This window comes from Uloborus diversus, chromosome 2 (assembly GCF_026930045.1).
Source record: "Uloborus diversus isolate 005 chromosome 2, Udiv.v.3.1, whole genome shotgun sequence".
NCBI classification, from domain to species: Eukaryota; Metazoa; Arthropoda; class Arachnida; order Araneae; family Uloboridae; genus Uloborus; species Uloborus diversus.
In genome coordinates this window covers 164,620,787-164,636,022 of record NC_072732.1, presented here as the reverse complement: position 1 = coordinate 164,636,022, position 15,236 = coordinate 164,620,787, and the positions used below count along the sequence as shown (strand labels likewise).

Genomic DNA, 15,236 nt, shown 5'->3' with positions numbered 1-15,236 from the left:
GTCTTAATAACGACAGTTGCGGTTAATGATTTTAAATGTCTTTCTTTACTTCTCCGCTTCATTTGATACGAAGAACCTATTGTTTCCCATCTCGTAATCAATGGCAATATCGTCTTTCATTATATAAATAATGAATCAGGCATATTTTTTTTCTTTAACCATTTCTTCTTTTTGTTTGCTGAATTTGGAATGGGGACATTGTAATTTATTTTATATTTAAATTTCCCAGTTTAAGTTACCTAAATAATTATTCATTGAAAAAAGTAACGAAATTAAAAAATATCATGTGCCTTTTCAACTAGTATTTGCTTTTTTGACTACATAATTGTGGCTTGTTTCTTTTTTTCCTTAATTATTATAGGACAAATTACGTATCATCTGCGATTACTTTGCTTACTACTTTACTACTGCATCTACTTTGTCTTACGTCTCATCTGCGATTACTTTACTTACTGTTTTACTACTGCATCCACTTTGTCTTACGTCTCATCTGCGTTTACTTTGCTTACTGCTTTACTACTGCATCCACTTTGTTTTACTCCCTCAAAGTATAAAACGTTTTGTGCATGGTTGAAAAAAAAGTTTTTTTTTTAGTTGGTTTTATTGTTTCGTTGAATCTGTTGGTTTTCAAAATGTAACCGCTTTACTTCTGTTGGGCATTTTTAATTTCAATGCATATACTTTCCACAAAAAGAAACAAAGAAAATGTTGAGAGATAGTGTTTTAGATAGCATCCTTAACTTCGGCTCAAAATGCGGCAAGAATCTTTGGTACAAAAACCTTCAATTTTTGGTATCGGTGCTACAATTGTTAAATTCTCAACCCCTAAATACGGCAGAGCTCAAAATTATTTTAAGTCACGATTACATAAATGTAGAAGTGTGAAAAATTTTTTCCCTTGATATATAGATGACTGCATAGTGCAAATTAACAGAAGTAATATACTCGTACAAAGAATTAGTAACTAGCCACTTTTCCGCAGATTGTTCAATGGACTGTGTGCGGAAAATAGGCTAGTACAGTATAATTGAGGAAAAATAACAATGTAAAGTACAAAGTCGTAATAAACAACGTAAATTTTACAGTCGTAAATTGTAAGGTGGTTATTTGGTTTGGGCTCAAAACTTCACTGGACAAAACTTCGCGGCTAAAACTCCGCGTGGTCAAAACTCCGCGTGGTCAAAACTCCGCGTGGTCAAAACTTCGCGTGGTCAAAACTTCGCGTGGACAAAACTTCGCGCGATCAAAACTTTGCGTGGACAAAACTTTGCGTGGACAAAACTTTGCGTGGACAAAACTTCGCGTGTACAAAACTTCGCGCAGACAAAACTTCGCGCGATCAACTTCGCTGATTCATAACTTCGTGACTTCTCCTATCCAGAACTTCGCATGGATAGAACTTCGCGCATTCATAACAATGAACTTCAATAAACATATCATATAAACTTAACTAAAAAAGTAAAAATGTATCTTTCTTTTTTTTGGCGGGGGGGGGGTATCGTTTAATGATTTCCAATAACGCATTATAGACACACTATATAAAGAATTTAAATTTTTGTAATGAATTACATGATTGCAAGTTAATTGTGTAAATCCCTAAATGAATTTAAGTATAGCAAGTTAATGAAATAATAAATTCATACAGATTTGAAGTTTAAATAAAGATTAATTTATCACATTTTCGAAAACAAGGAATTGGTTTTATAATAACATTTTAATGTTCTATGTACAGCTAACTACATTCTATAACTAACGTACATAGTTTTGTTTGTGCAAAGTTTTGTACGCACGAAATTTTGACTGCGCGAAGTTTTGTCCACGCGAAGTTTTGACCGCGCGAAGTTTTGTCCACGCGAAGTTTTGGCCGCGAAGTATTGTCCAGCGAAGTTTCGGCCGCGAAGTTTTGACCCATTACCGGTTATTTCATTGGTGCTCTTTTTATGGAGTTTCGTTCACGAGTCTATGTCCCGTACTATTTATGGGGAGAGTGCCATTACTTTAGAAGACAAAGGCACTCCTGTCTGAAAAAATATATAAAGAATAATAATAATAATAATAAAAGATAATTTGAACTTTGACATCTTGAACTCAAATTATGTTTTTCGCAATCACGAGTGTGTGTATGTAGGCGTGTGTGTTTGTGCGGGGGGGGGGGAGGGTATATTTGTTTGTGTGTGGGGATATGTGTATGTGTGTGTAGGCATGTTTGTTTGTGTTGGGGGATATGTTTATGTGTGGATAGTTGTGTGTATGTGTAGGTGTCTGTATGTATGCATGTGTGTTTCTGTGTGTGTGCGTGTGTGGGTGTATGTGTAAGTGTAGGCAAGTAAGTGACGCAACCTGGAGACAGTTTTCGCTAGAGGAGCAGCATCGTGAGGCCGGTCAACGGTGGTGCTGCAGAGGGAGTTGGGAGAACATAAAATCATAGGAATTCAAAACTGTCTCAAGTGAGAACAATAAGCAATCGTGATTGCTCAAAAAAATCCTTAACTCTTGTTGTTCTGAATAATTTTTGAAAATCCTAGAATGTTCATACCTGTAGTGTACTCTTTATCTTGATCGTTTTTTAATAATTTGTTGTTAAACTCCCAATAAATTCAGTTTGTGGTTTAATATCATTCTTTGAACATGTAAAACAGATATAAATTTTTTCGCATATTGTCACAATGCAATTTAATTTCAACATAGAATGTTTTATTTTATTTTTTTTTCCATATTTTGCATCCAAAGACAATAACAATCCAAACTGATTATGTAACAGGTTAATTAACGTGTATTTATATCTTCCCATCACGTACATCCTTAGATTATCTATTTCACAAATGCGGATATTAAAATGCAATTTCTTCAACTTGAAGACACCTGATAGCACCAACATCATAGCAATTCATTTTTCATTTGCTCTTAACCCAAGCGTACCAAAGATTAACTTAAAAGTTATGTGTGGTTGAGCACGGGCACGGTCTTTCATCACTGGAACAGAAACGATCTTGATTAAAGCAGTGATATTAAAAAATGATAGGGGGAATTGGTTTGGATCTTCTTCAAGGAAAAAGTTAAATAGATTACTAACCCTAATTCGACGAGAAAGGAATGATCTATTTATAAAAGGAGATTACATTGACTCTTTTTAGATGGAAACTTTTAAAACAAACTGCATTCCATCTTTAAAAAAAATAATAAACCGAAAAAGAAATATTTTTTATTTTAAAGTCAAAAAATGAGGCACAAATTTTAAGTTTAATGTATTTTCAAAATCAAATAGCACATTTTGTTTAAAAAAGTGAAGGTTTAAAAAACATTGTGTTTATATATTTATTTAAGGGAAAATTTTAAATCGAAATGCAATATGGATTAGACACGTGTAAAATGTTTAAATGTTTTTGGCACATCTGAAAAGAAGAAAAAATACACGAAATAAAATATTGACTTCTCAAAAGTTTCTCTATGAAAGGGTGAAAATTATCCCAAGCACGGATCCAGGGGGAGATGGGGGTCATGACCCCCTTAAAATACCCAATATAACTTAAAACTGCATTTTGAGAACCTAGATTTCAAAATAATTGCTCCAGACCCCTACTTGTTCCCGAATATTGCACTTTGAGACCCTTTACAAGAATGACCCCCTCCATGGTCTAGATCCACCATTGAATTATCCCAAAATAATGTAAGCAATTATAATCTTTAAAATATTATTTTTTTTTCTACGAATATTACTATGCATTTCTTCCTGCATAAAATATTGTTACGGAAACAATTCAGGAGATATGAGTTTCACGGTCGTAGTGAAATAAATTATAGAACTATTATCTGAGCTCGTGGTTCTCTAGCTAACCTTTCGCCTTACCTGCTTCGAGTTTCTTCAGTGCAAGACAAAAGTTTATTGAGTTAAGCTCTTGTATAATGCTAGTATTATCCTGTTTTTGTATAAAATATACAGTGGCTCCCAAAAGTGTTTGTACACCTTGAAATTTTGTAGCAAAACAAAAATGACGCAAAACCGAATTCGAATATGAGAAAGTCCAATTCGAAGTCCAATTTTTTTTTCGCACCATTCCTATGCCATTCTGAATAAAACTCAGCAGTTTTTTTTTTTTTTTTTTTCAAAATATTGCCAGATTTTACTTTTGAAATTTGTCAAAAAACGATGAGATAGAGAAAAAATACGCCACAAAAGTCATCGTACACTGAAATATTTTCGAATAAATTCATGATTAAAATTATCATATGTGGTTTTTTTATTGTTTTTGCATTGTAATGATATTGTAAAGTCATTTGCTTTTAATTTTTTGTTTATTTATTCCCTAATATTCTGCTTATTATTTTAAAATGGCAGGTATGCGTAGAAGAAAACAAACATGATTCGAAATTTGATTTTTTTCCCTCACAGTAGCCATACATTGGTTTGAAATGTCTCTAAATTAGTTAATTTATACAATTCCATAGTGAAGTGCTTGATAAAATGCTTTAAAGATAAGAATTGGATCGAAAACAAGGTAAGAAAAGGTCAATTGGCAAAGTTAACAAAGTGTGATAGGATGTTTACAGTTAAAAAAATATGAAAAATACACATTTGAGTGCTGAAAAAGTTTCTGCAGTATTGAATGAAACATTTTACGTTTAGCTTTCACGTAAAATTGTTCGCCAAGTTCTCTGATTAGCTGGATTAAAGGGGACCTCTTCCCGCAGAAATTTTCTTGTTTCTGTGAAAAACAGTTAGCTTACTCTTTCCGTCGTAAAAACAATGATAAATAAGCTCAAAACGTTTTGAAACAACATTTTACTTATAGATGAAAATAAATTCAATATTTTGGGTTAAATTGTTGTATAATTGTCAAGAGAAGAAAAAAAAATGAGGAATTTAATCTAGAACTTAGTTGGATTAGTTAATCAGGACGGTGAGGTGTTCTTGTGTGAGGATGCATAACAGCATCAGGACTTGGAAATTTTTGATGAAATAATAAATTATGCTGTTTATTTAAATATTTTTAAAAATAATTTTAAACTATTAGCTCAAAATTTGGTAATCGGAAACGACTTTGTTTTTTATCAAGATAAGGATAAGAAGTAAACGTTTGCGTTTGGTGCCTAAACTTAATGGAACATATTTGGAGATATCTGGTGGCTAGATTACGAAAATACACCATTGAAATGAAAAACGAACTGCAAACAGTAAGACTCAAAATGCGTCTGAACACTTACTCAGAAATTGCATAAAAAAAGAAAGAAAAAAACAAAGAAATATATACCCAGATGTTTAAAAGCTGTTGTTGATACTGCATGATATTCTACTAAATAATAATTTTGTAAAAAGTTAGACTATTTACTAATATTTTGACATTTTTTCAAAGTGTACGAAGACTTTTGTGAGATAAAATTTCCGGCACTTTTTGGTTTTTTATTTTTAAAAAATTAAGTTTTAATGTTTTATTAAAAACTGTGGTTTTGTTAAAAATAGATCATAGATCTTATAATTAAATACCTATTCCGAAATATTAATTCTAACCAATGCATAGGGACCTATTTCATTGAAAGTCGTAAGTGTACGAACACTTTTGCGAGCCGCTGTATAGTGGTATATTACCGTGAACTTGGAGGGAGTCAACTTTCACCGGTGATTCACTCGAAAATATTCGGTCTTTCGGGTTTTTTTTTTTTTTTTTTTTTTTTGTGTAAATGTTGATATTACCGGCTAATGTCTACATTTACCAGGCTTCGGACTTTCTCGGTAACATATATTTATAAATAAAATGATAATAATAAGGAGAATTTTCGAAAAATATAATTCGCCTTTTTCTTTTTTCTTGCAGTTTATTTTATGCAATAAAATGACAGAACTTTTAAACGGCCATCATACAGACTTCAGCGGGACGAATGGTAGGTTCGAAAATGGCACTGCTGAGGAATGTTCAGATGAAAACTTAAAAGTAGCTAAACCTCCACGGAAGAAAGTTTCCTTCCACGAAGCCGTTACGGATATTGATGTTTTTATCGAAAATGACTCCATCCAAAATGGCGAGCCCCTTGAGGAGGAGAAAGACGGAAAAGAAGAAGGTGTTGATGAGCTCGACAGCTTGGGTGACATTCTCAACATATCCGACAAGATTAACTTCTTCAAGAACGCCTTCGCGGACACAAAAGCCTGCAATAATGCTGGCCATGGTCAGCAGACTTCGATTCCGGAGGCGAGATTGGCTTTTGTCACCGGGATGGTCGAGAGCCTCTCGGCAGGAAGTGTTTCGCGTGCGGGACCCGGCCGTGAAGAACCTTATGGCCAAGAAGGCATCGTAAATGTAGCGCGCCAAGATGGAGATGACGATAACGTGGAGAAGGTTCTCGAGCAAGCAGTTTCGGATAAACCAGAGGATCTTCCAGAGATTGTTGAAGCAGCAGACGCAATGACAGCCATGACAGATGTGACGTATTCCAAGATATTTGCTCCCATGAAGCATAAGAGTTCTTCTGTTGAAGGTAAGACAATTTTGTTTTAAGGAAATTCTATGTACGTATAGTACACTTAATGAAATAGCTAATTTGCCACAAAAAAATTCTAATAAAGAGGCTAATACATTATCCAATATCAAAAGGACAAATTACTTCGATTTGGTGCAATAAAAATGCATTACAGGAATAGTCTTTTAACTGGTTTCCAATGATGGCTTAACCGCAGTACGGCTCCCACGAGACAATGTCTGACTTTGAGAGTGTTTATTTCTCCTGGGTAGCTCACTCAAAAAGGCAAGTGTTATTGACCCAGATTTGAGCTGGAATACCTTCCTAGCACTACCATACTACCATGAAAGTAACTCAACCTAACTTAGAACCAATAATCCCTGCCCTCCCTATTTCAGTGCTCTTCAAGAGAAATTATTTATTTTTAAGGTCAAGTTTTGTCTTATTGGAGTCGCACTTTGCTTTTCAAAAATTAAGTGTGTGAAAGTGATATACAAGTTTCATGGTACGTTTTACTGATTTTAGACATAAAAGAACAACAGATTTAGTCAAATATAGCTATTGAAAATAAATCTGTAATACAAATGACGATGATTTTTGCAGATGTTCTAAGTAATATGTTATTACAACTGCAAAACGTTGAGACTTTTGTTGTTGATTCAACTCCGAATACACAAAAAACAGAATATTCAATTGAGTAATAAACTCAATTATCATAATGTTTATCAGCTTTCACCATGTAAACAAAATATCGCCAATCAAAGAATTTTCAAAAGACTTTTTTTACTGTGTTAAATAATCCAGCAACTAAATTAGGCAAATCCATAAACAGCACAAAAACTTCCATTAATTTTCCTTTTTGCACAATTTCAAACAATCACCAAATTTTATTACTTATTTTGGTAACATTTCGGATGAAACTGTTTAGCGCCATTTTATGGTGACCAAAAATATCTCAGCATCTGGCGACGATATCTCTGTAACGAAAATTAATATCATATCGTTTTACAAAGTAAGGAAAGAATGGGGGAGCATCATCGAAGGTACCCCGAAACGACTTTCGCAAATTCGGTAAAATCGCACCAAGAGCTACAATGATTGAAATTTCCCGAAATAACTAAAGCAAGTATAAGGTGATTACGAGCGCAGCTACTTTTTTTTAATCACTTCGTACTTCATTAGCCATACAGAGAAGGTTTTAGACTCCATGTTAAAAAAAAAGTATCAACAGATTAATCTTTTTAAACATGAGAAGATTAATTTCATGTTTTTTAAATTTGTATATGCTTAAATATAGTGCTTTCGTTTCTAAATCAATACTACTTTGTTCTTTATACTTATTGCTATTTTAGTTTTATGGGTAAGGAAGAAACTCGGTTTTTAATCACGTCAAAAAGATGTGTTTTCAATTCTTTCACTTAAAACAGAAAACAAAAGCAAGTAACGATTTTTTCTAATAATTATTACTGACCCAGGCAACGCCGGATATTTTTGCTAGTTGTTAATAAAACCATTGTAAGATTTACTTAATAGTATATAATTGCACTATAAATACATAGTTTTTACGTTTATGATGCAGTTAATGCATTCTTAAGTAAATCACTTGCTAGTTTTCATAAAAGTAGAAACTATTCTTTTCTCAGGCATGAACCTTCTGGAACTTCGGAAGGTTTCAAGAACAACATACTCAAAAGACTAGACTTGCCCTCTAGTTTAAAGCGTAGTCTTCAATTTAGTACTTAATTTTCTCAGGCCCATTTTATTTCAATTATGCGGAACGCAAAGTTCAAGGCCATACCACAAAGCATCAACTTTTCAAACTTCTCTAACCGCCCATCTTCCGGATCTCTCATTTCTTCTCTGCCGCGCCTTCGAAGATGCAAGCGGTTTGACCTTAATCTCATGGTCAGTTTCCACTTTATTTGGTGGAAAGGTATGAAAGAGTTACACAAACAACGAGATTCTCTTTAACTTTTGAAAGTTCTGATTCATTTTTAAGAATTGTACGTGACATTGGGTTTGTGTTTGAACGTTTCCTGCTGCACTGAAATTATTTGACAATTTTTCTTGTCGCGACAAGTTTTGAACAATCTGACAGCCAGCCAGCAGCCGTTACGTTTTATTTTACTACAAACAAGTGTACAAGCAAGCAAATTACAATTTAGCATATGTATCTTAAGATTTAAGATTATGTATGTGCTTGTAACTTATGGGTATAGTTAAATTATTATTTTATTTACATATGTAGATACATGTGCATATGACCGATATACAGAGTGCAAGGGCGGATCCAGAAATTGTTCAAGGAAGGGCCGATTGTTTTACTATTTGGAGCTCCAATTTCTTAAAACTTTTGAAGGAGTGAACTAAACTCCGTCGCTTACCCAATCAAAGGTGTCCCAGGTTGTGTTTCTTTCGAAAAATATCCAGGGTTAACCTTTGGACCTATCCTTAATATCACCTAAAACCGTCTAAATTTGAAACTTTGAAACTTCATTTTCGAAAAAAATCCTGAAGAAAGTTTCGATCCCTGTCCGCAGAGTAATAAGAGATGGGCTATGATTGCATTTTCAAGACTTCAATTCCGGAATAATTCCGGGGAAGAGCTTCCTTTCTTCTAACACCATCGAAGATTATGTAAAATTGCGTTTTTGGAACTTTAAAATATCGAAAATATACCTGAAGAAATGTCCTGTATCTCGGCTCAAGGAGGGGGCGATCGCCCCTCCTTTGTATCCGTCCTTGACAGATTGTCCGAAAAGTCCTTGATATAATTTCAAAATTCATCGAAAATCAACAAATTGTCGTATGAATATGCAGTTTGCGCCATAATGCTTCACTGGTTCGAGAATTTTTTATGACATCGCAAAAAAAAAGGCAAAAAAGAAAAAGTGCAATTGTAAGTAATCGCTGTATCGTCCCAGTAAGAAAAGCAAACGTCATGTGAGGTGCTGAATCATTTTATTATACAGAAAGCAACACCTTTCATTGCCAGAATTCAATGTGTGTACCGTTTACGGACATGGGACGAACTTGAGCACCCTAATCAAGTCGTTTGAGCAACATACATGGAATAGATCTCTATGACCGTCTTTGCTGTTTCCATTTATTTCCTTACTCTAAGAAGAATTTCACTCCTCTAAAAAAAATCAAGTCGTATTTTTACGCGTTGAAAAAACATTACTAATTATATATCTGTATATATATTTGTTATTTTTGTACTTCACGTATAGGTTCGCGTACGAGGTATATTGTTACATAAATACTTGTATATGAGCATACAAGTGATTGGTCATCCAAAAACTCTAATTTCACTAAGTGCACTCTTACGAATTTAGTTATGATGTCTGTGCATATGCATGTATTTATATAGCATGACATGACTGCTAAACGGCTAACCGTAGAGAGCTGTAAGTTCGTATGTTGGACCAGTACAGCGTGAAATTTTTCCTTTTTGCTTGAAAAAGAGCTTTGTGTTCATTTTTTGTGGCATATCACGTGAATTTGTTTTCGTACTACATTACTTTCTCCAAAAAATTGCTCAATAAGTCTCTATTGTTAAATTAATATTTCAAGCCGTTTGGCGAGTGTTGGCGACATATATCGTACATTCACTTTTTATTCTTTACTGTATCCAGAGACAGACATTTTATAATCGTTAACGATTTTGGTTTTCTGATTTCATTGGAACTCATTTTTAAAGTCGCACCTCTTCTGTAGCGATATAGGTAAAATTTAAACTTAAAACGGAAGTCATGAAACGGAATGCCAACTGCAATTACGTCAAAAATTGGCGACAAATCACTGAGTTTAGGAAAAATTTGGCGACAAACGGGATGTGCCAAATTTAGCTTCATATTCGTGGTATTTGGCAATATTTCCACTGTCGAAAGCTCTGTAAAATTATCTTGCCTGAATTGGTTAGCGACAACTAGCAATTATACGTATATAAAGTATTCACTTCTTGTGTTCTATTTCGTTCAATTTTATTTCTATCGGAATTTCGGATTTCGGACGCCAGAAAAAAAAAAGTTACAGTTCATCCATTTTGAAAAGTATTAACTAAATTTTACAGGAGCAAGAAAGTGTCATGAAACTCGTTTAAAAAATAACTAAGAAGCTTCGCCTCCTGCTCGCTTCGGTCGCCAACACCCGTTCGCCAGTGGAGGCGGGTAACAATTGATGGTTTTAATGTTTTTAACTTTGGACGTTCGGCCCCTTAAGATTTAGAGGGATGAAACAGGCCGGAATGACTTCCCTTGGATGTTCTGCATCCAACGATACTAGTATTGACCCAGTAGAAATTCACAGTCTGGAGGAAATAGGGTAACAGACACACGCGTACAGCTTTTAATAGTATAGATTTTAAAATTCATGAATTTAAGAAGTTTAATTTAATCTTAATTCAAACAATAAGATGCGCTATAGGCTGTGGATAATGGCGATTAAAAGATGTAAAACAAACAAATCCAGTCCTTTATAACCTGATTTTAAGCTTAGTGAACGACAGTAATTTTTCTTAATGTTTAATGGGGTTTCTCTTTATAATTCTTTTGAAATTACCTGAACAACACCAACTGTCCGAAGCCCATGATATACCCCAAAAGAGGATTGGACTCCTTTACCTCTTCGACTAATTTCTTGAATCACAGCAAGGTGACGTATCCAAGCCCAGAAACTGAGAATAACCGGTGTACAAGAGTACACGCTTTCATTCTTTCATTAGTAAAAAAATATACAATTTTTTTAAAAAAGATGTACAAGAAAGCCATTTAGTATCCACATTATTTTTTTAAAAGAAAACTCAAAGTTGCGTTATAAATTGTTAATTAAGCTCCAATTTTTGAGGTGGGAAAGGATATAATTGATTGCAATACAGTCTTACCAAAGTCTATAATAAATAATTGTTTTTTTTTTAATGAGCCAAGTTTTTTTTTTGAATATCTTTTTGTAAATTACCGTGTGGTCATTTTATTAGATGGATTTTTTTTTTCAAGATTTGCAAATCGTGCGAATCAGCTTGCATAATGTACTAGGAATGTATTTCCGAAAACCTATTTTTTTCCCTTGACGAGAATATTTTAAAATGACCTCCCGCCGACAGCAATTTTTATCTTTACAAAATGTAATAACATGCAAATAACGCACAAAGCATTGCCGTGTAGAAATATTTTTACACTTTCCAAATAAAAGATAACGAATGTTTTTAGATTTACTTTTGACTTTTCATAGATAAAACTGCTTTTTTTCCGTCCACTAGTTCTGACTTTAAGCATTTGGAGTTTATGACGATGTTTTAAAGTTCTTGTTTTCGACACTAAAGTACATTTTTTTACATTACCTGTTTTCTGATATAAAATACAGTAAAAAAACACCACTGTAATTTCAACTGTTTAGTAAGAATTGTTATTGTATCAAAGTACAAAAACAGAAAACGCAATATCAAACAATCATTTTTTTTCAGAAGTTGACTTACTTCACGAATAATGACAAACATTGCGGTGAGTACAGTTGTTCAGGTTAACTTTGCAAGACTTCATAGTTTTTAGTATATTTGACAAAAGTAGAAGGCCCAGTGCTCCACCCATTTGACAAGGTTATGAAATGTGTTTTCTACTCTCTATTTCACAAAGAGAAAGTTGATGATACCGTACTCAGCTCATTGCAATATTCAATAATTTTGAAGTTGCTATTTTGGAATATATTTTTAAAGTTGTTGACAGTGCTCTTTTTACACTGTAGCATTCTATGGATTGCTATAGAATAAATGATAGGAATATTGTGAAGTTCAGAAGTAGAAAAGAAGAGTATGTGACAGTAGCAAATTTTATTTTTCTGCACTAAAGTAGGGAAATGTGGGGCAAAGTGAAATAGCGTGGTAAAGTGAAATGGTGAAATATTTATCCTGCTTTTAGCACTTGCTGTGTAATAATAATTTAACGAAGCAGTAAAGCATGTAGTCCTGTCAAGAAAAAAATATCTCTGAAAATCAAAGCGTACGATAGTACTAACAACTTTCGATAACTGATACTCATATTGTAATATTTTGCTGTTGGGTCAAAAATTATTTTTGTAATTATAAGTGATAAAATTCCTGTTAGTATTATCATTTTTAATACTGATTGAAACCAACTAATATTCATTGCAGTATTTATTCAAATAACACTAAACTTTTTTTTTTATTTTAAATGTATTTTCCAATTGGTCATGCATGTTGGGCAAAGTGGATGAGGCAAAGTGAAATAGTTCATTTCGTTTACTTATTCAATGTCACTCACTATATAATCAATTCCGTCCTTTAAAAATTCCCTTATTCATGCATTCACCTATTTTCTTATTCATTCACTGCTTTATCCACTCATTTTTAATTATCATACATTATTCAATTAATTAACTTATTTATTCGTTTATTGTTTCTCTATTTCTTCATTTATTCATTCATTTTTTTATTCATTCATTCGATCAAAAATATTTTAAATAATCAGATATAAAATACTTCATTAACGAAATATTTTATTTTTCACTTTCCCCCAAGGAAAAAAAAAGGGACATTTTTCTACATTTTTTTTATGTACTAATTTACAGCCGATGATAAAAAATAATGTTTCGATGAAAGTTTCATTATAAAATACATTTTTCTTTATGTACTGTAATTTTCAAAACAAATTTCCAATTTGTTCATTTTTAAAAAGCTGTCTTAACCATTTCACTTTGCCCTACATTACTCTTCTACTTTTATATATATATAAAAAAAGAATAATAATTATAATTTTGCATTTCCTTTCTAATGCGACATAGCATAATGGCAACATAAATGGCAGGATAGATAAAAACCTGGATAATGATTCATTTTAAATGGATTTAGTAATTATTCTTTGTTAATTTAGGATTGCTATAAACAAGTTTAGGAGCGTTTTTCTCCTTTTTAAAAATAGAGTAATGTACTAAAGTATGAGGGGCAGTTTTAAAATAGGTAAATGGTAGCTCAAAGTTACATAGAATAATTGTGCACCAAGGATACCGCAAAATTTCTTTTGCAGCTGTGGATGAAATGATCTCACGAATAAACGTATCTGGCAGCAAAAGCATCTGTCGATCAAACATATCTATTGATGAAGTAAACATTTCCCGTTCACAGTAAAAAATACCAAAGTAACCAACAAAGTAGAAACAATTGAAAGTTTTGAAGTGCTAAAAACGAAACAACGTTTAATTTAATTTCAAGAATAAAACTATATGCATGTTCTAGAAAATAGAACAGTTTTTAAACGTAAGGTTTTAATTCACAAACACAGAATTAGAAATTCGAATTTTCTTTCAAAAGGATAATTTGCTGAGAAAAACTGTCCTGATTAGGTTAAACCGTTTGGTATGCTATTTTGTACTGTCTCCCCACGATCGGTGTGGTAGAGGCAAAAATTCAGTTAAGAAGTGTCTATCTAAATAAGGGGGGGGGAGTAAACATTTGATGCGCGTGTTTCGTTCATTTCAATGTGACTCTGCTTAATTTGAAACGCGAACACACATCTACCAAAACTGGCATATCTAAAAACTAATAGCTAAGTCAATTTCCTCCGGTAGACCGGATATTTTTCCATCTTGGTGGTCAGGCTGTACATTTATTCGCAACTTAATCAATCATTCAAACCTGTAGTTTACTAAACTTTAAATTTGGTATAACGGTTTCTTTGTATTTAAGCAAAAGTTATCAATTTAAAAACGCATGCAAAAGGATATTTATTTTTGATGGCGTCTCTAAATTAAACCACCTAGTCGAAACTGAATTAAATTGCTTCATTTTATTTCTCCTATTGTTCTTAAATGTTAGAATTAAGATAGTTATTGAAGTATGTAATGATTCTCATTTAATTTAATACATTAATATAAAGTTTTCGAGTAACAAAATCGGTTTTTAGTCACAAAGACAATTATTTTGAGGCACCTAGTGTTTTTTTTTTCTTTTGAAGAAACCGGTGTTACGTAGCTCTGAAAAAAAAAACTGTTGAAAATCATTTTCCCAAAATCTTTTATCTTTGGGGAGATTTACTGAGAAAGGATCTATTCCTTTGTCAAGTAGTTAAACGTTCGCATCCTGTTAAATGAAGCATAGTAGATTAAACTGCATTTTTCAGGTTTCATTTCATGCTTTAGATGTTTTTGTAAGGTATCGCATTCACAACCATAGCATGGGGAAAAGATACAAACAGTTTAGATTCGGCACATAAAAATATTGCGAAGTCGTTGATAGTGATTCTGAATTGTCAAAAATGCTTGACTCGTACGTAATACTGTTCCCTTCAATTGTGTAAAAGATCATTGAAATGTCAGCGACGCTCAATATCTTTCACTTTTTGTTCTTTTTAAAAATGCTTATTAGAAACCTGAAGAAAAAAAGATCACGAGCGTTGTTTCTTCGAATATATGGGCTTTAAAATAGACATAGAAAGCTCTTATAGCGTGAGCATTAGTATATCAATTTTGTAAAAAACCAAACTCTTTGAAGTAGAAATTTGGTTTATTGTTTAACTACCTGTTGCCGCTCTGACGAAGTGATAGCTGTAGGCGGTTTTATATATATTTATGTATTTATTTAAAAATGCATTATTCATTTAATATATACAGTGAAACCTATGTCTGCAGTTGACTACTTGCGGTGCACTACTTTAGTTAACTTACAGATGTTGATTTATATGATAAGGGATAATTCCGTGCCTGAAAGAAGTGGTCAATTTCACAGGTTTTACTGTACTAAAAAAAGATAACGTATTAGAAATATGTCGAGG

At 32.9% G+C, this 15,236-nt stretch overlaps 1 protein-coding gene across 1 annotated transcript in view; it reads left to right on the top strand.

Annotated features, from left to right (window-relative positions):
- Positions 1–5,828: 5,828 nt before the first annotated feature.
- Positions 5,829–15,236, top strand: part of LOC129216642 (uncharacterized) — a 215,429-nt gene continuing 206,021 nt past the window's right edge. Inside the window, exon 1 of the mRNA XM_054850859.1 lies at positions 5,829–6,471. Coding sequence (XP_054706834.1) covers positions 5,829–6,471 — 643 coding nt within the window. The remainder of the gene's footprint in view (positions 6,472–15,236) is intronic.